This window comes from Perca flavescens, chromosome 5, assembly GCF_004354835.1.
Source record: "Perca flavescens isolate YP-PL-M2 chromosome 5, PFLA_1.0, whole genome shotgun sequence".
NCBI lineage: Eukaryota > Metazoa > Chordata > Actinopteri > Perciformes > Percidae > Perca > Perca flavescens.
The window spans coordinates 1,940,285-1,963,000 of NC_041335.1; the positions used below are offsets into that span (position 1 = coordinate 1,940,285).

General features: G+C 39.9%; 1 protein-coding gene across 3 annotated transcripts in view; it reads left to right on the forward strand.

Moving 5' to 3' along the window:
• The window catches only part of golga1 (golgin A1), a 39,316-nt gene extending 16,603 nt beyond the window's left edge, over nucleotides 1-22,713 (forward strand). For 2 of the 3 annotated variants that reach the window (XM_028578146.1, XM_028578147.1), the window contains 18 exons: nucleotides 388-516; nucleotides 805-974; nucleotides 2,337-2,448; nucleotides 2,569-2,652; nucleotides 3,636-3,761; nucleotides 4,557-4,652; nucleotides 5,427-5,522; nucleotides 5,861-5,956; nucleotides 8,128-8,268; nucleotides 15,271-15,345; nucleotides 17,156-17,245; nucleotides 17,514-17,616; nucleotides 18,557-18,717; nucleotides 19,126-19,284; nucleotides 19,419-19,478; nucleotides 20,854-21,078; nucleotides 21,245-21,331; nucleotides 22,032-22,713. In XM_028578146.1, the coding sequence (XP_028433947.1) occupies nucleotides 388-516; nucleotides 805-974; nucleotides 2,337-2,448; nucleotides 2,569-2,652; nucleotides 3,636-3,761; nucleotides 4,557-4,652; nucleotides 5,427-5,522; nucleotides 5,861-5,956; nucleotides 8,128-8,268; nucleotides 15,271-15,345; nucleotides 17,156-17,245; nucleotides 17,514-17,616; nucleotides 18,557-18,717; nucleotides 19,126-19,284; nucleotides 19,419-19,478; nucleotides 20,854-21,078; nucleotides 21,245-21,331; nucleotides 22,032-22,112 (2,091 nt within the window). In that variant the 3' untranslated portion in view covers nucleotides 22,113-22,713. The remainder of the gene's footprint in view (nucleotides 1-387; nucleotides 517-804; nucleotides 975-2,336; nucleotides 2,449-2,568; nucleotides 2,653-3,635; nucleotides 3,762-4,556; nucleotides 4,653-5,426; nucleotides 5,523-5,860; nucleotides 5,957-8,127; nucleotides 8,269-15,270; nucleotides 15,346-17,155; nucleotides 17,246-17,513; nucleotides 17,617-18,556; nucleotides 18,718-19,125; nucleotides 19,285-19,418; nucleotides 19,479-20,853; nucleotides 21,079-21,244; nucleotides 21,332-22,031) is intronic. The other variant, XM_028578148.1, reaches the window with a different exon arrangement.
• Nucleotides 22,714-22,716: the final 3 nt, after the last annotated feature.

Genomic DNA, 22,716 nt, shown 5'->3' on the forward strand with positions numbered 1-22,716 from the left:
GTTGCCTATATTTCTGCAAGATCCCTTGACAATCATGGTATCATTTATGTGCATCACTATATGATTGTAGGGATGTTCCCTGATATGTCAGAAAGTGAAAAGGAGTTAAACTAGTGTGAGTGTATTGTGCTTGTGTCGTACTCCGTCTATTTAAAAGTACGTGAAACATTGTATTACTTTTATTTTATTTATTTTTTGGTTGGAACCAAACAAACTGAACTTCTGGTGTAAAAGCACACTTAAATTAGATTGTTTTGAAAACAGCTCATGTCCTGAAAAAGGACAATTCCCGTGTGTGTGTGTGTGTTTGTGTGTGTGTGTCCCCTTGGGTTTCGTAAAGGCGCTATATAAATAAAAGGTATTGTTATAACTGTTGTGTTTGTTTAGGACAAAGCTGTCCTGTCAGCCCGGATAGAGGAGATGATGGAGCAAAGCTTAGCGCTCTTCCAGAAAAGGGATGACCTCGATGAACTGGAGGGCTTTCAGCAGCAGGAGCTCGCTAAAGTTAAACACATGGTGCGTACATGGGGAGTTGGATGGTTGGATTTGCAGCATTACTTAAAAACAGGGATGCAGTTTGCTACCATCAATTTGCCATTTCCCCCCCGATTAAAGACACTTAAAGAACTATGCTTTAGAGTAGGTGCAATATGCAAGCCTCAGTGCAGGATAGGAGAGTCTGAAGTGCTTTTTTAAAAAGCACACCGTGTGTTGAGGTGTGATTTGATTTTACCTGGGTTCATAGCAGCACTTTCTTTGCATTGTATGCTCTTTGATTGTGATTTATTTTTATGTTTATATCAGTTGCTAAAGAAGGAGGAACAGCTGAGCCAGCGGGATCAGGAGCTCCAGCAAAAGGAGGCTGAAGTTGAGTCAGCAAAGCAAGGGTTGTCTGAGGCTCGAAGGAAACTCCAGACTCTGGAAAAGCAGCGTGAGGAGAGCTGCAGACTCAACTCGGAGTTCGAAATAGAGCGGTAAGAAGGAATGCAACAGGCAGAAGTACGCTATTTTTACAACAGCCCTGAAAAGCAAGGTGAAAAAAAAGTTTTTCGGGCATCGTCATTTGTAGCAAATTCCCAAGAAAGTTGTCTGATATGTAATCTAACTGTTTATCTTACTAAGCAATTTTTTTGTAAATTCAGCAGCTTGCCCTTGTGATCTTTTTTTTCTCTCTTCAAGTCAACACATGGCTACTTAATATTCATGTGAATGACATCATCGGAGTACATGCAATATGTATCTACACTATGTATCTTAACTAATTCCACTGGTGGGACTGTTGAGCTCTGTTTCAGACTGATACCTGCGGTTCAGGCTAGTCCTCATCCTCAACACGTGCCTTTTTCAGTCTTGGAAAATACTTTACAATACTCATCTGGATTGAAACAGCAAAGATTCAGTGTAAGAGTAAATAAAATGACATGACATTAGTTATAATAATTTTATTTCATTCACAACTGATATATATATATATATATATATATATATATATATATATATATATATATATATATATATATATATATATATATATATATATATATATATATAGTGTTTTGACCTCGACAACCCAACTGCATTTTACCGCAAACTTGCAACTAGTTAACTTTCTAAAGCAGGTGCAATCGCTTGATTGCTAAGAGTCGGGTCGGGACTCCGACATTAACACACTGACAACATTGTATTCAGAATCAAAAATATTTTTATAGGACTTTTTAACGTGTGATTGTGTAAAGGTGTTCACGGGGGGGGTGTCTGTGTCTGTCTGTCTGTCTGTCTGTCTGTCTTTCTTTCTGTCTGTCTGTCTGTCTGTCGGAGAGACGCGATAGAGGTGAGCAGGGAAAGGAAATGCAGCTGAACGAATACGCTGCGTGTTTTAAATCGCGTTTAAAAAAAATAAATATAATAACGAAACGCAATGTGTGGCGGCTGGTGTTGATTGTATGGCGCACCGCCACAAATTAGTCTGTGTGGGAAACACTGGATAGTTTCACTTATGTAGGAGATACTATTCATGGCCAAAACCTAAACTTTTTATTCACCTTGCCTTTCAGGGCTTCCGTAGATTTCTATGCTCTTTTCAAAATGTTTATTTTGGTCTGTTGGTCAAGCTACTGAATCCGCTGCACTATGAGACTTAGCTGCTTTGCTACAATTAAAAAAACTGTCAAAAATACAAACCATATCCCTGGCAATTACATAGGGGATTTGCCTTTTGTTAACTTTAAGTTAACTAATATAAATTTCAATTAAAGTTCAATTCATACCTTACTCTAGAAATTCTCAGTTTACATTTGTTGTTGTTAGTTTTTGTGCATGTCATTAAATGTGTACAGAGAGGAACTGCTGTTGCTCAGAGAGGAGGCGGACAAGAAGATCAGTGAGCTGGAGGGAGGATGCCAGGAGCTGCGGTCAGTCATCCAGCAGGTCTCTGAAGACTTCCAGAAGGTCAGTCCTGAACATAACACAAGCTACACTCTACTACTTCTTTACTGAAGATATCAACACTATTCATTCATAAATAATTTTTCAAGGCAGCTGTGAGTTCGTAAAATGTTTGTTTTCCAGTCACAGAGTATGGTGTCGACTTTAGAAAGGTCCCTCCAAGAATTACAGACTGAGCATGATGCCCTGAAGTTGCAACAACAAAAGGTCAGAACATAATCACATTGGGACTCTGCATTAGGGTTGGCTAACGAAACTCGTGCCAATATGGCATCGGTATCTACCGGAACGAATGGCGACGCAGATTTCGGTGCCTTATTTCGGTTACACTTAAATGCCTGCGCTGTACTCTTGTGCTCCAAAATGGACATTACAGGAAAGAGAAGCATCACTGTGTGTGACGCTAGTTAACACTACACTTGGCAGCAGGTACTTTTAGCCTACTGTTAGGCTAGTCTCACATTGCCAGACCTTCCTTTACAGTGCTGTGGAGGAGGGTCTGGCTAGTCCACACAGCATTCCAGGATAGAAAAAAAACATGCTCTGGTTTATTGGCATTTCTTTAAACCAATCACAATCGTCTTGGACGGTGCTAAGCGCCGGACGGAGCAACAGTGCCGCTGCAAAGTAGCCTCGGGAAGGAACTTGTTTTGGTGGAACAAGTAGTTTTAGACATGCAACAGAAAAGTCTGATTGGACAGATAGTCTAGCTAGCTGTCTGGATTTACTCTGCAGAGATCTGAGGAGCAGTTCACCATAGTCCTCAGAAATCCACCGGAGGTTAGAATGCCTCCCATAAATGAAATGTCGTTGATATAGACTACCGTTAGGCTAACGTGTGGCAGTATTTCACTCAAAAGGATTCCAACACCAAGACATACAATTGTCAGCATCTATATACACAGAGTAGACTATCTGCACTTTGAGCCTCCATGGCCACTGCTGCTGTGGGAGAAACAACACCGATGGGTGCGTTCAATTGAAACTCGTAAGCTTATTGTGCATTCAATGTGATTGTAAAGTACCCCTCTGCCATCTACTGGTTCTTCTTTTTTGTCGTTTAACAGTTATTGACTGGTGACATAAGTTGTTATAAATTATCTTTTAGAATAACAATATTAAGAATACAGGTTGTAAAATTAAGTTGAGATAAAGTTTGACTGTTTCATGTCTTTCATCGCCATCGTCAGGCTGCTGTAACGGAGGAGGACAAGGAGCGCTTGTTAGTGGACCTTCAGAAGAAAGTGACATCTCTGGAGAGACGGCTGCATGGGAACCTGAGCCAGGACGAGCATCTACAGGAGCTTCTCCAGGAGGTGAAGAACATCCAGAGCAGGGCTAAGTTTAGGCCACTGTTGGCTGGAACCAGGGTTCAAAATTAACTTATTCGTCCACCAGCCAAATGGCTAGTGAATGGTCAAATTTCACCAGCCACTCAACAGATTACCATTGTTTTTTTGGGCAGAAAAATCCAGATATTGCGATTACGATTCGATTTGCGATTTAAAAAAAAAAAGTTTCAGTATTTACTGTGTAACAGATAAAACATGTCCTTGAGCATTATAACATGAGACACCATCAAAGCTTCTCTATATTCTTATGCAAGTATGAGAACATGGATATGAACTACCAGCAATAAGTGTTTTTCTTTTAATAAGCATGGAACATTGAACACAAAAGCTAAAGTTCAAATAATTAAAAAAAAAACATTCCAATAAAAAATATCAGTACTTTCCTGTAACCTGAAATGTGTGATCTGTCTAAGTTCAACAGCAACATCTGCATATTAGATTTTTATTCCCAAGTCTTATAATTTTTTTGAGGCTGGTTTAAAACATCTTTAGGGGGGTGGCAAAAATTCCTCTTTGCAGGAAAAAACCTGGAGATGAACAAACAGAAACATTTATCTTTTTAGATAAAACAGATGTTGACAAAGTTTTCCTTTGGGGACATAATTTGAAGTTGGAAAAAGGCAATAAATTGTAATATGTTTAAAATCGCAATAATGTCCCACGCCTAACAGATGTCAAGCTTACCTTAAATGTATTTCATTATGATTATTCGGGAATGATGTAACCTCCTATTCATCAGTCCAGTTGTTGCCTTTTCAGAAGTCCAGCCTGGAGCAAAGTCTGGAAGAGACCAGAGCAGAGCTGCTGCTGGCTCGGACCAACCATGCTGATACTGTCAGCTCTCTGGAGACGCAGGTAAACCACTGCACCTGTTCACTAACCCAGACCTACTGTATGGTACAGCCTCTGAATCTATTAACTACCATTTGGCATCAAATCTGCAAAGCCATTGTTATATTTTTTTGTGGATTATGTTGAATTATAACTGCTGTAAAATGTTCTCATTGTGCTAAATTAGCAAACTTAGGTCACCAAATAACCGTTGATACTGTTTCAGCTTCAGGTGAATAGAAAGAGTGCACCTTTATTTATTCCCGTTTCCACTAAAATTACATGAAATCTGGTCATTTTAATTAGGGCTGTACGATATTAGGAAAATATGCGATAAAGTTGTATATTGCTTTAACGATATTACTTGTGATAAACAAACAGATATTAAAGCGTACTCCGTTTACTGCTTTCAGTATTCTGCTAAGATACAACAAACTGCTTGATGAATATAAAGCAAATAAAAGGAAATCATTTCCAGCATTCTTTCATTGAACAAATTGAACATTGAATTGAATATAAAAGTCACCACTAAAAATATGGCAGTTACATTTGAAAGTGCAGTTTTTTGCTGATATTTTCTTTCAACTAACACAAACAATCTCTGAGTGTCTTTTGCGATGTGTCGCGGCAATACGATATATTGTGCAACCCTAATTTCAGTTTCAATCCAAAGGAAATGTTGACTGTGGCAATGCTTCTACGTGGCTTTCCCAACTCGTACTGAGAACAGACTTGGCTAAGGTTATAAATCAGTGTGACAGAATGTCCCTTCAGCTGTTTGTGTCCTGTCTGAACTAGGTATCCAGAATGAGCTGCAGCATTACTGAGCTGCAGACCCTTCTCCGACACAAAGACGACTCCTCCAGAGCCTACAGAGAGAGAACAGACACACAAGTAAGCAATGAGACACATTACTGCAACAATAACCGATCATGGAATTATTAAATGACCCTAATCAGCTTCTTGTTCCTCTTAAATTATTGTTCATTAATAAAATCACTTGGCTATGGGGACCAAGGGAGCGTACAGTAAAGACTGACAACAGTGAAACAAATTTGCAATGGCCAGGGCATTCTGGCTGGGCTGACTTATGTGTGTAAGAATTAATATTAATATGTCTGGTTCCTCACCTTTTTAATAGGAAACAAAAGGATTTTCTTGAGTGGCAGATGATGCTGTTCACAGTGTGGAAGTCTAGTCCCAATCAATCATTGTACTACTTTCTGTCTCAGATAGCTAATTTGGAGCAGAAAGTCCAGGAAAGTAGTGAGAGACTGAAGAGTGCTGAGCATCAGATCACAGAGAAACAGCAGCACATGGCTAAACAGGTGAGTGCCACAACAGTCAAGAAAGAGCACAAAATTACTCTTTTCTTTTTTTTTTTTTTTTTTTTTTTCTTTCTTTTCGACAGGAATAGGCTTGGTATTTCCAGAGTAAAGTTATTTTTATTTATACAGTACAGGCCAAAAGTTTGGACACACCTTCTCATTCAATGTGTTTCTTTATTTTCATGACTATTTACATTGTAGATTCTCACTGAAGGCATCAAAACTATAAACGAACACATGTGGAATTATGTACTTAACAAAAAAGTGTGAAATAACTGAAAACATGTCTTATATTTTAGATTCTTCAAAGTAGCCACCCTTTGCTTTTTTTGATAACTCTGCAAACCCTTGGTGTTCTCTCAATGAGCTTCATGAGGTAGTCACCTGAAATGGTTTTCACTTCACAGGTGGGCTTTGTCAGGGTTAATTAGTGGAATTTTTTCTCTTATTAATAAAAAAAGCAAAGGGTGGCTACTTTGAAGAATCTAAAATATAAGACATGTTTTCAGTTATTTCACACTTTTTTGTTAAGTACATCATTCCATATGTGTGCATTCATAGTTTTGATGCCTTCAGTGAAAATCTACAATGTAAATAGTCATGAAAATAAAAAGGAAACACATTGAATGAGAAGGTGTGTCCAAACTTTTGGCCTGTACTGTATATTTGTTTTTCATTTTATCAGTTTATTTATCCGGGACAATGCATATAGGCGTTGTTACATCTTAAGTGCAAATGATGTAATGTATGAGGGACTTATCTTATCTCAGCTGTAGGCTAGTTTACAGTCCTTTTCCCTGGTTAGGCTTTTAGAAATGACACGTGGTAAAACACTATCAAATAGACATACAAACTAACAATTGAAGCAGACAAACAGGCAGCCACAGTACACACTTCTCACTTCTGGTTGCAGGATGCTCTCTTTAACGGTTTCTGATCTGATTATCAGCAAACTGGGAAAGTGAACAAGTAAAGCTTGCCTTACCAAAAATAGAATATAAGTGGGAACTATGGATGCAAAGTTTAAGCACTTTCCTCTGTCAATTATTAGGCAGTAATCAATAAATGGTTAATAAATATAAAATGCATATTTTTATTTAGAAATTGACACAAGTCAATTATTTGTATTAAAAATGTAATTAAATAAAAATGTCTGGTCCTGCTCCACGTCATTACTCAACAAATGGCCAAACTAAATTTTAAATATTTATTTAAAGGAACACGCCGACTTATTGGGAATTTAGCTTATTCACCGTAACCCCCAGAGTTAGACAAGTTGATACATACCCTTCTCATCTCCGTGCGTGCTGTAATGCTGTCTGACGGCTCCAGCGGCATCAGACCAGCACAGAACATGCAGGTGAATGGTTCCAGCAATCCTACTGCTCCGAATAAGTGACAAAATAATGCCAACATGTTCCTAGTGATATGGAGTGATATGCTCGCAGCAAGCCTGTCTGAGAATATAGTTCCCGGTTTGTTTACTGTTAGAAGACGGCTGTGTCTCATGTTACGTTGTTTTTTGTACACGCTGTGACTCTACAAATCACAACATGTAAATAGGAACATGTTGGCGTTATTTTGTCACTTTTGTCACAATTCAGAGCAGTAGGCTAGTTGGAACCAGTTACCTGCAGGATCTGTGCTGGGCTAAGCTAATGCTGGAACCGTCAGACAGCGTTACAGCACGCACGGAGATGAGAAGGGTATGTATCGACTTGTCTTACTCTGGGGGTTACGGTGAATAAGCTAAATTCCCAATAAGTCGGCGTGTTCCTTTTAAATATCAACTGGCACAATAAACATGGTATATCGCAAAAGAGATTTTTTGTGTTAGTTGAATGAAAATATCAGCAGAAAACTGCACTTTAAATGTAATTGTCCTTTTCTTAGTGCTGCATTTTATATTCAAATCAATGTTCAATTTGTTCAATAAAATGTTTTATTTCCTTTAATTTGTTTTAAATTCAACAAATAGTTTGTTGTATTTTAGCAGAATACTGAAAGCAGCAGAACTGTATACACTTTAATATTAATTAATAAATAAATAATAAGTTATATTGTTATTGCAATATTCCACATCGTTATAGCACATTGCATATTTTCCTCATATCGTGCAGCCCTAGTTAAAATCAAGTTAAAGTAGTTTTTTCTATGCGCATTTTGTTCAGCTAGGAGAGTGGAGTGCAGAGAAGGCCTTTCTGGATCAGCAGGTCTGTTTGTTACAGCAGCAGAGTGAGGAGAAGACCAGCCGCCTGGAGGAAAGTATCACCTCTTTACAGACAGACAGACAGATGTTGCATGACAGAATGGTAAGTTCTGCTTCTCAAAGTCAACTTTTTTTCAAAAAATGCAGTAGTACAGGGTTTCCCCCAGTGTATTGTAAGCCTGGTAGGCAAATGACAAATGGTCAAAAAGGGCTTTAGTTTTTGAGTTAGCCCTACTGGAGGTAGAACTAAACCCAACAATGTTTTTCCTCATCTCTATCGTCTCCCATATATGAAATGGATTCTTGGCTAAAAATATTTTACTGCTAAGATTGTTAAATTAACAGATATTGTTATGCACCCCAAAACCAAAAAAGGACTAAAGTATAGCCTTTCCATATGGGAGTTAAGGCATAGAAACTAATGCAGATCAATCACACAAGCTCTAAGAGCTTTGAAACTTGGCATGTTTGTAGTCAGGTAGTAGCTTTACCTTCTGGAAAAGAAAGGATGTGAATATCTTAATGTATGGAATAAATAGAGACCTATAAACACATACCTAAAATAGGCGAACATGCATAAAATGAATATCTATGCAGAATGGTTTCATTTACTTTGTGGTTACTTTGCCAGGGATTATCATAGAAAGACATAAGATGGCTTGTTGGAAAGGTGGGGTTGTGCTGAATCCAGCAATACCAAATATGTAAATATAGCATGACAAATCAGGGTGTTCTTTCACTCAATTATCCGATTACTTAATTGGTCCAACAAATTTTTTTATTGAGTTACTGCAAATAATTTTCCATTGTTGCGCATCTGTGCCTCAATATGACTGGCAGAGAAATTAAATACTATTCTGTGTCAGTAGGTGGCAGTATAGCGCAATAATGACCTTGTTGATTTAAGACCATAGAATTACTGCCAGCAGGGCAGTAATTTTGCGACCAAAATTTGAGTGTGCGACTGAATTTTACATCCAGTCGCACATGTGCGACCAGTAAATTTGCCCCCTTTTTTTACACGTTAAACGTTGACATTTCGGTACCTGAGAGCGCGTAAGCGCAAGCTTATCTGTCCTCTCTGAAACACAGAGACAGAGAGCAGAGCTCTGACACACACGCACACACTCGCACACACGCACAGCTGCAGACGATGCAAACTACGTCGGCTCTGCAGTTTTGTGGAAGTCACAGTGAGTCACGGAAATGCCGATAAAGTGGTTTCAAGGGTGGTTACAGTTTTTCATAACTTCAAGCAGACAGCGTTTGCTGTGATATGATATTAATGGCGTGCCGAAAGCGGTCGTGGTGCTGTTGACGTTACACTTCCTCAGAGCCGAGCAGGCACAGCAGTGGTTTCTGTGCCCTGGTGAGGCAAGGCAACTTTATTTCTACAGCACCTTTTGGTTGTGTCCCTAAAATTTTCAGTTGGGGGCCACTATGCTCCTAATGAAAAAAGTTAGTCTGGAGCCCTGCTGCAACCTTTCGCGCGCATCCCGCAGTGACAGGATGTAAGCAGTAGGGCCGAGATCATCGATGTAAGCCTGCAAAAGCGATGGATACAAGGATGGAGGCTCAGAGAAGATGGGTGCATTGAACCTGTGATGTTCCAGAAGGCACCAGCACCTAAAGAAGTTAGAGACATCACCCACCTCTACTGTAAAGACGGAAACTGCAACGATGCCACCAAATGCCAGTGTCTTTCAGTGGGCTTGAGCTGCACAGAGTTTTGCTCTTGTCCTTTCACAGACTGTCCAAATATTTCACTGATGACAATGCAGATGAGTGACAGTGGTGTGTTGTAGTTGTAACATCATGGGGAGCTGAACTCCCCAAAGTGGTCACTTGCCCAGTACTGGTGATGTATGTGCTGACAAAGCTACATAGAGCAGCCTTGTTTCCACTGATCCTGAGGTATTTTCTGTGGTTTGGAACACTTGTTTGTCCTGTGATGATATGTGTTCATCTGTTGGTTTGAATGGTGCCTCTTCTTTGTGTATCAAGATCTTTGACTAAGTGTTGGTGGTCAAATCTATCAAACACTATAACGACTATGATACGAATTGTACAGCTTGCTGCAGAACTGGGACAGCACCATATATTCTTGTGACAGCAAACCATGCCATTTATAGTAAAGCACAACAGATCTTGTGGAGCAAACCATCGCCCTTACAAGGAAAGATCAGAATGAGACTGGGAGGTATGCATATCACGATGGCTTACCTAGCAAGCATCGGAAAGCTCAGTGGCGATGGTGGACTCTTTGACATACTAACTGAGTCAGATGCGTATGCAGAGGGAACATCTCAACAGTTGCTTCAAGGGAAACCGCTATCAAGAGGAGTAAGAAGCATAAAGCTAGCCTCTGAGGCTCCTACATCACCAGTACTGGGCCAACGAGAAGTTCTTCAGGGAACACTGTCATCTTAGCTGGTGGTTTTGAATATGGTCAGGAGGTTAAGAGGGTTAGCAAGTAAGGCATTGACTGCTTGACAGATCTTTATAGTGACCAGGAGGTGGCTGACACAAGGCTGGTGTTACATGCAATACATCTTGCACAGTCACATTCTCGTCTAATTTTCAAATGTGATGATACAGATGTACTAGATTTGCTTCTGTACTATTCAAGCAAAGGGATGTTTGGATCCTCAGTAGTGTTTATGCACTCTGGACATGGCCTTAAGGAAAGATTCGTCCCTATCTGTTTGATCGCTCAGAAGATTGGAGCAGTGCTTTGTGAGTGTTTACCTGCATGCCACGCCCTCATGGGTTGTAACACCACAAGCAGTTTGTACAGAATTGGGAAGGCCGCTGCCCTCACAAGACTGAAGACCCATCTTTGTAAGTTACAGGAAATTACTACATTTTGACTCTGTGGTAGCTGTGGGAAGAAGGTATGCCCTCCCGTATGGCCAAAAGAAAAAGGTGGATGGGCAGCCTTGTACCAATCTGGATGAGCTGAGGTACAGTTTAGCATCTGATGAGTGACAGTGGTGTGTTGCAGTTGTAACATCATGGGGGGGCTGACCACTAGAGTCTGGATCGGGCCGAATTTTTCTGTCCGAGCCCGGCCTGCGTCCGACAGAGCCGTGATTGAGTCCGGCCCGAGCCCGGTCCGTGTACTTGGCGGCCAACAGATTTTCGTTTTGAAAGGAAAAAAACAAAAACGAGAAACGGACAGTTTCCCAATTACCATTAGTAAATAGAAAAACAAAAAACGGAAAACAACCCATTATTCGTTTTTTGTTTTGATATTAAAAAACGGAAAACGAAAAACTATCTCGTTATCCGATTTTCTTTGATGTGTTTGTAGATGGAACTCGGAAATTAAATTGTGTGTATAAATCTTATTCGAAGCGATCGTAGGTAGTAAGCGGCTTTTTTTTTTTTTTTTTTTTTTTTTTTTTTTATCTGCTATTTCTTCTCTCTTATGTAATGTGTTTGTCTGTTGTCTGTGAGGACATTTCATTTACTGTACCAGGCCAAGGTTGGTTGTTAATATTGTTCAATAAAAAAATAAAAATAAAAAAAAAGACCTAGCCCTAGTCTGCATATCGGCCTAGCTGTGGTGGTCAGCTTTTTATTTACTTTAAGAGTAGCATTCATTTGTATGTTTAACAAAAGCAGTAAACGGCGATTGATAAAAAAAGAAAAACTTGCCTCAGCAATACCTTCAGCAATTTCAACTTCAAGTTGGCCGTCAGGACAGAAGTCCCTGACAAGTCCCTGCTGAGCACACCACCTCCGCACATTATTATTATTATTATTAGACTATGATGGTTGTCTTGTTGTGTAGACTCATTTTTGATGAATCTCCTGCACTTCATAATAAAAGTCAACTTGTGTTTCGCCAGTGAAATGCTTTTAATATTTGCATATTAAAAGCGATATGCAGACTAGGGCTAGGTCTATGCAATTTTTTGATTTAAATAAATCAGCAGAAGTGAAAAGAGTAAAAAAAAATTTCTACTTAAGTAAAAGTACTGTTACTTTGTTGTTTACTCAAGTACAAGTAAAATAGTAAAAGTAGCTAATTTAAAATGTAGTTACTTAGTTACTTTTTTAACCTCCAAAAATCACATTTATATTGATTTTATATCTTATTTATACTAATTATATCCCTGTTTGTTTGTCTTTTGCGATTTGATAAGGGAAAGCCATATCATGGTTTCGATTTTAGTTTGTTTGACAGATATTTGCCAAAGCAATGGCGCGAAACAACGTTAGACCTTTTATGTGAAAATGAGAAATTTTGAAAATGTTTTCGCTTCATTATTATTATTAGACTATGATGGTTGTCTTGTTGTGTAGACTCCTTTTTGATGAATGAGAGCAGTCAGCGCTAATCTCCTGTGACCACTTCATAATAAAAGTCAACTTGTGTTTCGCCATAAGTCCCTGCTGAGCACATCACCTCCACACACTCCTCTCAGAAAACCCCGTATCGTTCCAAACTGTGAACCCAACGCAGCTGCTATCTACGCAACTAGCATATTCGTCTAAAAACATTTTTACGTCCGTATCATCTGTCCATGGTCTTATGGGTCTCATTGATGTCCAAATGATTTCCGGGTATGCAGCCGCTTAATACCTTTTTTTTTTTTTTTTTTTTTTTTTTTATTGAACAATAGTAACAACCAACCTTGGCCTGGTACAGTAAATGAAATGTCCTCACAGACAACAGACAAACACATTACATAAGAGAGAAAGAAATAAAAAAAAAAAAAAAAAAAAAAAAGCCGCTTACTACCTACGATCGCTTCCGGGTCACGAAAAAAATGAATGAGGAATAAGATTTATACACACAATTTAATTTCCGAGTTCCATCTACAAACGCATCAAAGAAAATCGGATAACGAGATAGTTTTTCGTTTTCCGTTTTTTAATATCAAAACAAAAAACGAATAATGGGTTGTTTTCCGTTTTTTGTTTTTCTATTTACTAATGGTAATTGGGAAACTGTCCGTTTCTCGTTTTTGTTTTTTTCCTTTCAAAACGAAAATCCGTTGGCTGCCAAGTACACGGACCGAGCCCGAACAGGCATTAAGAAATTTGTGTCCGAGCCCGACCCGATCCCGACGCAGTTAAAATCTAATTTTTTTCTCATACTAATGATATGTGTAGTCTTCGTTTTTGTGTGGAAAGCTTTTATTAAGCAACTCTAGGAAGGCATTTGGAAATGTCAACATATGAGCGCATCAGCGCAAACAGGCCAACAAGCGCACGTTAATAAGATGTTAAATTGTTCAATGGGTTAACCTCTCCTGATTGCTTCGTTTCCGACCGTGATCAGACCCCCAGGGCCGATGTTATAACATGAATAACGTCGGGTTTAAAATCCCGTTTCTGGTGAGCAAATGACTGAATTTGGCTTTCAGTCTGGGGTTTATTTCGGACACCGTACACACTGTGTACAACTATGCTCTGGTTGCAGCTACATGTCTGCTTCCTCTTTCTCTATCTATCTTCTGCCCACTTACCACACACACACACACACACCCACACATACACGTGACTGAGCCCGACCCGAACCCGACCATAATTTCTAAATATCTGTCCAAACCCGGCCCGGCCCGTCGGGTACCATCGGGTCGGGTATTCATGACTTACTGACCTCCCCAAAGTGGCCACTGGAAATTCCCTAACCCCCAGAATGGTTACCAAAAGCAGTTAATGTTCCAAATGGTTGCTGCTAGAAAAAAAACAGACTGAGAAGAGCTTGAGATTCAGTGAGGTGAGGAGTGGGCTCATTCCCCCTCACAGTGTTTGTTTTGTTAGATTGCCATTTGTTTGATTTAATTTGTATTGTGTTAAGTTATAGTTTTATGTTTTATTAAAAGGCTCATTAAGGTCAAACTGCAATCCTGACTCCTGGTCTCCTGTTTGTGCTATGGTAAGGTGTTATCTTTCGATTTCAATCTTTGTTTCCATATGGACTGTATAGTATAAGGTGCCATATGAAATGTTTCATTATGAAATGTATCTTATATTTGAATTTCTCAACATTCTTCTCACCACTGATAATAAGCTTTGGATTTGAGACTAAATTATGTCAGTGTTCCATTTTCTTTCATTTTGGACACCTCATACATTGAGTGAAAGAACACCCTGATTTGTCATGCTATATTTACATATTTGGTATTGCTGGATTCAGCACAACCCCGCCTTTCCAACAAGCCTTTTTATTTGTTTCTATGATAAACCCTGGCAAAGTAACCACAAAGTAAAGGAAACCATTCTGCATAGATATTCATTTTTTGCATGTTCGCCTATTTTGGGTATTGGTGTTTATATGTCTCTATTTATTCCATACATTAAGATATTCACATCCTGTCTATTTTAGTAGGTAATGCAACTTCCTGACTACAAACATGCCAAGTTTCAAAGCTCTTAGAGCTTGTGTGATTGATCTGCATTAGTTTCTATGCCTTAACTCCCATACGGACAGGCTATACTTTAGTCCTTTTTTGGTTTTGGGGTGCATAACAATATCTGTTAATTTAACAATCTTAGCAGTAAAATATTTTTAGCCAAGAATCCATTTCATATATGGGAGACCTTAGAGATGAGGAAAAACATTGTTGGGTTTAGTTCTACCTCCGGTAGGGGTATCTCAAAAATTTGGGGGCATTGTCACTAGCCTATGGTGGCCCACCGGGCCTAAGTTGCCCCCCACCAGGCCTAAGCCACTGGGAATTACTTTTGAATGTATTTTGAAGACGTTTTTTTGAACTAAAGTTATGTTGGGGCAGCTCGGTTGGAAACTTAGACGTTGTCATATTTTCAAATCTCCAGTTAGCGTTTAGCACTGACTTAATGTAGAGCCCTATGGAATCTGTGTTTAGCTTTTTTTAAATTCTCAATTTCGCGATTCCATCCATGATTCAGTTATTACGGAAACTATTGGGCTCTACATCAATGCTGCCATCAGTTTGGGACTGGCCCCAACCGGGCCCTCGTCAAAAGAAAGACACTTGCCACCTGGCTAAACAACTTTCCTGGGGGAACCCCTGAGTCATGCTGTTACTCTAAGAGACATGAGTTAATGAATGGTCAGTAGTTTGCTCTGTGATGATGTTTTCCCTTTGCTGTTCCTGTGTGCTAGGCTGATCTGGACAAGCAGAGGGACGAAGCAAATGCCACTCTGAGCCAGCGGACAGACGAGCTGGAACAGTGCAGGGTAAGATCAACTACAATACACTATTTTTTTTGAATGCACAAATTCACATTTGATTGACTTTTTAAATGCAGATAATTCATATTCTCTGCTGTTATTCAGTGTTTTTAAATAAGAACGTAATGGAAAAAAATCCACGTATTCCAACCATTCTAGATCAAAGTCTGTAAACGCATAGTCTATATCCTTGACATTCCACTTCCGGGATTGCTCCGTTGCCTTGGGCTTCCTTTTATGTTGGCATTCTAACCACCGGTGGATTTGTGAGGACTAGGGTTAACTGCTCCTCAGATCTCTGCAAGGTAAATCCAGACAGCTGGCTATCTGTCCAATCTGAGTTTTTTTAAAACAACTTTTAAACGTAAATGTTCCACACAAAAAAAAAAGTTCCTTCAGAGCCTATTTTGCAGCGGCACCGCAGCTTCTTCGGTGCTTAGCACCACCCAAGATGATTGTGATTGGTTTAAAGAAATGCCATTAAACCAGAGCATGTTTTCCTCCCACCCCCGAATGCTGTGTGGACTAGCCAGACCCTCCTGCAGCGCGCTTTGAAGGAGGGTCTGGCTAAGCGAGACTTGTAAACCTTACACATTTCATCCAATCTTTAAATCAAAAAGTGCTGTTTTTGCCACTGACAGGCTCAGATTGTTATTCAAGGTGTCTGACAGCGTTATGGATAGGATCCCTACAGCGGTTAAGATCCTTTTTTTTTTTTTTTTTTTAAAACATGACACAGCCCCTAAATTGCTATCGCCAAACCCACCAGACTCCATGTAAATAAAGAGTAATTTTATCATCGTAAAACAATTTTATTCAGAGTCGACAGAAACAGAATAAAATCAATAACTGTCTTGGTTCGTCTTTCCACTGTTAACAATCACCACTCTGGTTTGGTTGATTTACATGTGAAAATATGCTGGCTCTATACACGCTAAATATACTGTTTGCATTGAGTCTAGTGAGCGGTTTCTGGTTAAAAAAAAAAAAGGATTCACTCTTTACTCTGTAGGGATCCTTTCCATTATGTTATCAGACACTTAGAATAATAATCTGAGTCTGTCAGCGGTAAAAACAGAACTTTTAGTGGACGGAAATTGACAGTGCACACTTGCCCTATACTGTATGATGACATTGCAGCCCGGTCTGCGGCTGCAGGTTACAGCGTCTTTGTTTAATTCTTGGCCTTTTTCAAAGATTTGTATTGATTTTAGTCACTAATGGCGCTTACCCATTGCTAGTACCAGCGTCCTCCTTTTTCCATTGCAGATTTAGTACCGCCTCATGCGTGAGGCGATCGTGGCTGGTTGTCATAGCGACGCTGCAGGAAACTGCCGAGACCTAACGCGACACACACGCACACAGAACGTGGAAGGTGTGTTTTTGATTCTCGACATGTGGCTGTTTGCCAGAGACACATTTAGTTTCAAAAGAATCTGGAGGCAGCAAAAAAAACACAGCTGGCTTAACTATTTAAAAATGGCGGCTTTGTTCAGGACACTCCTGTCTGTCACTAGCAATGATGACGCAGTGATTAGTGACGGTTTTCTCCGACCAATCAGGAGTCTGCAGGTTTTCACGTCACCTTTTGGTATCGCCTCAGCTTGCTTGGAACCTTGACGGAGGTGGTACTAAATTAAGTACCTGTTGGCAGGTACCAGGGACTTTTTATCATAATGGAAAACCAAAAAAGACTAGTAGAGGCGAGTCGAACAGGAACCATGTAATGGAAAAATACCATTAGACCCCACTGCGTGGGAAAATATGGTCCATGTTGACACAAACCGAAATGACCCTTTTTAATGTGTTACCTCAGGCGGAGCTGAACAGTCAGCAGACAGTGAGCACAGAAATTGCCAAAGCTCTCGAAGAAACCAGACGACAGAAGGAGGAACTGCAGACACAGGTCTGTAGGCAAACATACTGTGCATCATGCAATATTCATAATAATCAATAACTACCATGTGGTTCCCCTCAATCATGTAGCGGTCTCTCTTTCTGGAAGTTGAAAGGAAGAACAGAAGAGTTGTTATTCAGTGGACTATACCTTTGTATTTGATCACCCACAGATTATAACACAACGTTAAAGAAATTCAGAGCCAGTTGTCATTCTATATGTGAGTGTGAAAGCCTACATCGTGTAATGAAAAGTGTTTGCCTTTGCTTGTTGTCAGGTTGGAGAGCTGAGTCCATCTCTACAGACCTCACAGCAGGAACTGTCCGCTGTCACTGAGAAGCTAGCACTGAGAGAGGAAGACATCAAAACACTCGAGAATGGTACCTACACACAAACACACTTAAAAATATGATCACCTAAAGTTCCTGTGCTTCCATTTTGTAATCATGAGTTGTGTTCCTAAAGTATTTCTTTTTTTGTGTAAAAGTAGTTGCTGATTCCTTAAAATGGCAGACCATGATTAGACTAAATATCATCTTACCATTTTTATTACAAATCAGATGTAGTCCATCTATGTGGTCCACCATCGCAAGGAGGGATAAAACAGAAAGTGTGACTTTCAGGAGAGAGATTTAACATTACATGAAGGTCTCAATGTTTGTTCATTCTGTTTTCCAAGCTATAACAATACTGTACTTGTGCAGCTGCGGGTTGCCTGTGACTCTGCAATAAAGTAAAAGAGGTCTAATTTTTTTTTTTGTTAAATTTCTTTTCATAAAGTGGTTGATTGTGTGGTTGTACAATTTTTGCCACAAATACAATTGTGCATTTTGGCTGTTAATGCATATAACATACATTTAGGGTGTGAGTCTTTCTACAAATGTTTTTAGTTGAAGCACAGTTCCTATAAGAAGTCTAATAATAATAAACTGTGTATTCAAAAGACACGCAGAACCTTAGGGACAAAAATGTCCCATTGAAACACATTAAAACCAGCATGAAATCATGAATTATATTATATCAGGCTGTCAGTGTATAGCCATGAAGTTTAACTGTTTTCCACCAGATGGAGGCAAATACGTGCAGTTTTCCTGGTTTCAAGTCACTGCTGCTGTATTATGGAATTCTGCAGCAAATGTATGTAACTAAAATTGTTTGTGTGTGTGTGTGTGTGTGTGTGTGTGTGTGTGTGTGTGTGTGTGTGTGTGTGTGTGTGTGTGTGTGTGTGTGTGTGTGTGTGTGTGTGTGTGTGTGTGTGTGTGTGTGTGTGTGTGTGTGTGTGTGCGTGTGTGTGTGTGCGTGTGTGTGCGCGTGCTGCAGAGGTGCAGTGTCGGCAGGCTTCACTGGTCCAGCTACAGCAGGACGTAGAGCAGCAGCGAGCCCAACTAGAGCAGATGCTGCTGGACAAAGACTCCCAGCTGATCAGCCTGAGGGAGGAGCTGCTCAGCCAGACACAGCAGCTAGATAGCTGCCAGGCACGGGTTAGCACCTACACACAAAGTCAGAAATACATATGTGCATACATGTATGTATGCTGTTGTATGGTATACAGTATTATTGCAGCAAGCACAGTTTGTAAGTTGTTTGGTACTTTAAGTCCAACCAAAAGTTTCTCCTTAAGTTTAAAAATAAGTTTCATATCATATATTGTTTTTTATTTGTCTTGTGTGCTGTACTGACGATGTGTAGCACACATTCAGTGCTCTAATTTATTTGTATACATTAATTTATTCTCTTTGTATGTGCCACCATCACTTTGCTTTTATCTTGTCTATATTCAGATTTTCACATATCTTATAACCTATTTTCTGCTACAGCCTCTCCAAAGAGGTAACTGCCACTGATCGCATATGAATTAATGGTCAGTGTGGTTTGGTGTGTTTTGTCAGATCTCATACCTGGAGGTTGAGGTGGAAACCTTGACGGAACAGCTTCACAGCCGTGAAGTGTGTGAGGAGGATCATAACGGTAGTGTGACGGTGGATGATCTGGATCACATTCAGAAGGTCAACAGAGAGCTGGAGCAGCAGCTCACCGACAAGAACAGGGTCAGTTCCCTTCATACTCCCGTTCTGTTGGTCCTCTAGCTTTTAATCAAATATATCAATATCAGCTCCAAGCAGAAACATTTTGCAGAAACATCTATGACCACACATAAAACACATTGACATTTTTTTTGCAGAGCATCAAGCAGCTGCAGCAGAGACTGGCAGAGCTGAAGAGGACGCTGCAGAAGGAACTGGTGAGACACAGTGAATGTCATCATGGGTTTCTGTTATCCTTTGTTCTCTCAATATGTCTGCAAACTAAGGGCTGGGTACAGTTCAAAGATATTCAATAGTGGTACTGATCCCAATACCCTGACTTTGATCAATTTTATAAAACAAATAGAAATTACAACATTAAAATCTTATTATTTATTTTCCGGCTCCTACTACCTGAGCCCCGTCTCTGCGTGTCTCTGCGACGTGTAACGTTAGGCGGCCAATCACAGACAGTATTAGATCTTGGTAGAAGCATGCTGCATGCTTATTGGCTCACTGACGCTGATGAGATTTACTCCCTAGGTATTGAAATTGGGTATTAAATGACGAGGTATTTTTCAATACTCCATACTTTAGAGGCAATTCGGTCAGTGCCTAAAAAGTATCGAATTTTGTACCCAGCCCTACTGCAAACTGAACATTTCTTGATAAGGGAGCTAGTCCAGTCTGTTCTTTATGTAACTCTATCTTTCCGGCAGCGAGCCCAAGCAAAGCCTCTGCGATGTGTTAGGTGAAGTGCACCAGGGCAGGTAGAACAGATAGGGAACAGGATTCCAAGTGGTGGTTGAGGCAGAGCAAACGTTCCTCATTTAAGGGCTTGTGAAACACAAGACAGAATCTCAATCCGTTTCCAAGGCGCTTATTGAGTCATTTACAGAAATGGTTCGGTTCTTCAAAAAAAATCCCACTTCGAACAGACTTGCTGTATAAGGCTATAACACAGACTGTAATCTTAATGATTTTTAGTTATACAGTGCTTGGGAACTCTCCTTACCTTGTGGAACAGAAAACAGAATCTAACCTTCAGTGTCAGCCGAGGGTCAAAAAGGCTCCGCGCTACGGTGAGCCAAAGGAACAGGAGCACTTAAAATAAGAAGAGAACGCCATCTGCTGTTACAACTAATGTTTTATTTCACCTTTATATTTACCAGGCAAGTCATTAAGAACATGTTCTTATTTACATTGGCGGCCTGACAAGTAGCAATGTCCTTGAGTAGTCCTGCCAGAGCCCGGACATTATGTAGATTGATGAGGTAAAAAATAAATGTAAACAATTTTAACATGAGGCTGTAACATAACAAAACATGAACGACCACAAATTTGCAATAGCTGCGACCATATACGTGCATGCAGCTACGTGTTCATACAGACACACACACACACACACACACACACACACACACACACACACACACACACACACACACACACACACACACACACACACACACACACACACACACACACAAAACTGTTTGCCCACAGACAGAGCTAGCTATAGAGCTGCTGTTAGAGCAGCGAAGTGAAGGGATCTAAATACTTTTTGAGTGTCTTCTTCTTTCTGCTCTGTAGAAGTTGAAGCCTGAGCCAGAAGCTGAAGGGAAAGAGAAATTTTCAGAAAACCGAGCAGAAAAACAAGAGAGAGTTTGTCCAGACCCGCTGCCAGCATCGACGCAGAGCCCCCCGACCTCCAACACCACAGTGACCAACACCTCAGACCTCAACGACTCGCGAGAAATCAACTTTGAGTATCTCAAACACGTCGTACTCAAATTTATGTCATCCAGAGAGGCTGAGGTAAGTCTTCAATGCACATTATTTAAGTTCAACGCCTAAGTCAGCTAAAATAAGTAAATAAAGCTTTTGTGTGCAGCTCTGTAGGTCTGCCTGATATGTACTGACTAAATGACTGTTTATGTTCTGTTACAAACCCAGTCTGAATCCGTGTGTCTTGCTCTTTCAGGCATTCCAGCTAATACGAGCTGTTTCTGTGCTCCTGAACTTCACTCGTGAGGAAGAGGACATGTTGAAACAAACTCTTGAGTACAAGGTTGGTTTTTAGTCTTCAGCTTTAAACACTGTGGGCGCCTGGGTAGCTCAGCTGGTAGAGCGGGCACCCATATATAGAGGTTTACTCCTCAATGCAGCAGCCGCGGGCTTGACTGCGACCTGCGGCCCTTTGCTGCATGTCATTCCTTCTCTCTCTCCCCTTTCATGTCTCAATTTGTCCTATAAAAATAAAGGCCTAAAATGCTCAAAAATAATCTTAAAAAAAAAAAGTCCACTAATGCTTTGTTTCTTGAATATTTGTGTGATCAGCGAGGAAGTCTCAAACATTTACGCCACGAGGGGACACCTGGGATTAGGGGTGCAAGTAGAAATCCTAAAAAAATAGAAGAAAGAATTGATTGGTCAGAACATAATTTCACACTATTGCTCACAATGGGCCTTTTTTTTTTGGGACTTTATATATTTTGACTGACAATTTCTACAATTTGGGTTATTCATTTCAACAGCTATCTCACGGTATTGCAGGTTGCTGTCCAGGACATCCTCTGTTATAAGACCTCACAGTGTAACATCACTTATAATAGAATATTTCTTGTATTTGCCTGAATAAAATTACCTATATATATATATATATATATATATATATATATATATATATATATATATATATATATATATATATATATATATATATCTATATATATATCTCTTACTTCATGACTGCTTTTTTTGTGTTCTAGATGTCCTGGTTTGGATCCAAGCCTTCTCCAAAGGGTGCCATCCGGCCTTCAATCTCAGGCAGTCCGACTCTTTGGAGCTGATGAGCTGCAGAAAGAGCTATAGCGATGGAGAGAAAGGAACCAAAGGACCGCCTCCAGGAGGAAAAAGTCTGTACGCTGTGTCTTCCATCACTGAGCAGGACTCAGCTTTAAACTTTGAACAGCCTCCCACAGTTCTCTGCTCTGTGGGCACGGACAGGGCTGCACAGTATGTTCATAATCAGTTGTTGATTTTTTAAATTACATTATTTCCTTGTCAGTGGTTGAAGCAGATGGACTTTTGACCATTATAGAGGGTAAACTATCACACATAATTAATACTAGAGTTTTAAATTTCTCAAGTCTCATTTTTCTTACCTGACAAATGACGCAGATCTAATGTTTTCTATTCAGTGGAAACCGCAAAAAGTGAGTAAGCATGTCAGAAAATGAGACCCAGCATCCGAAAGAAATACCAGACTGACTTAACTGTTATCTTAGGGGCTGCCTTAATTCTGCCCAGATTCCACCAAGCTGATTGGTTTCAGTATCAGTATCAGTGAGAGTTTATTTAATAGTACCTGCCAAATGGGCGTTATTATGGAACCCACGTAACTTCTAGGCAAGACGCCCTTCAATAGCATTCACACACTACTATTGGCCAGGC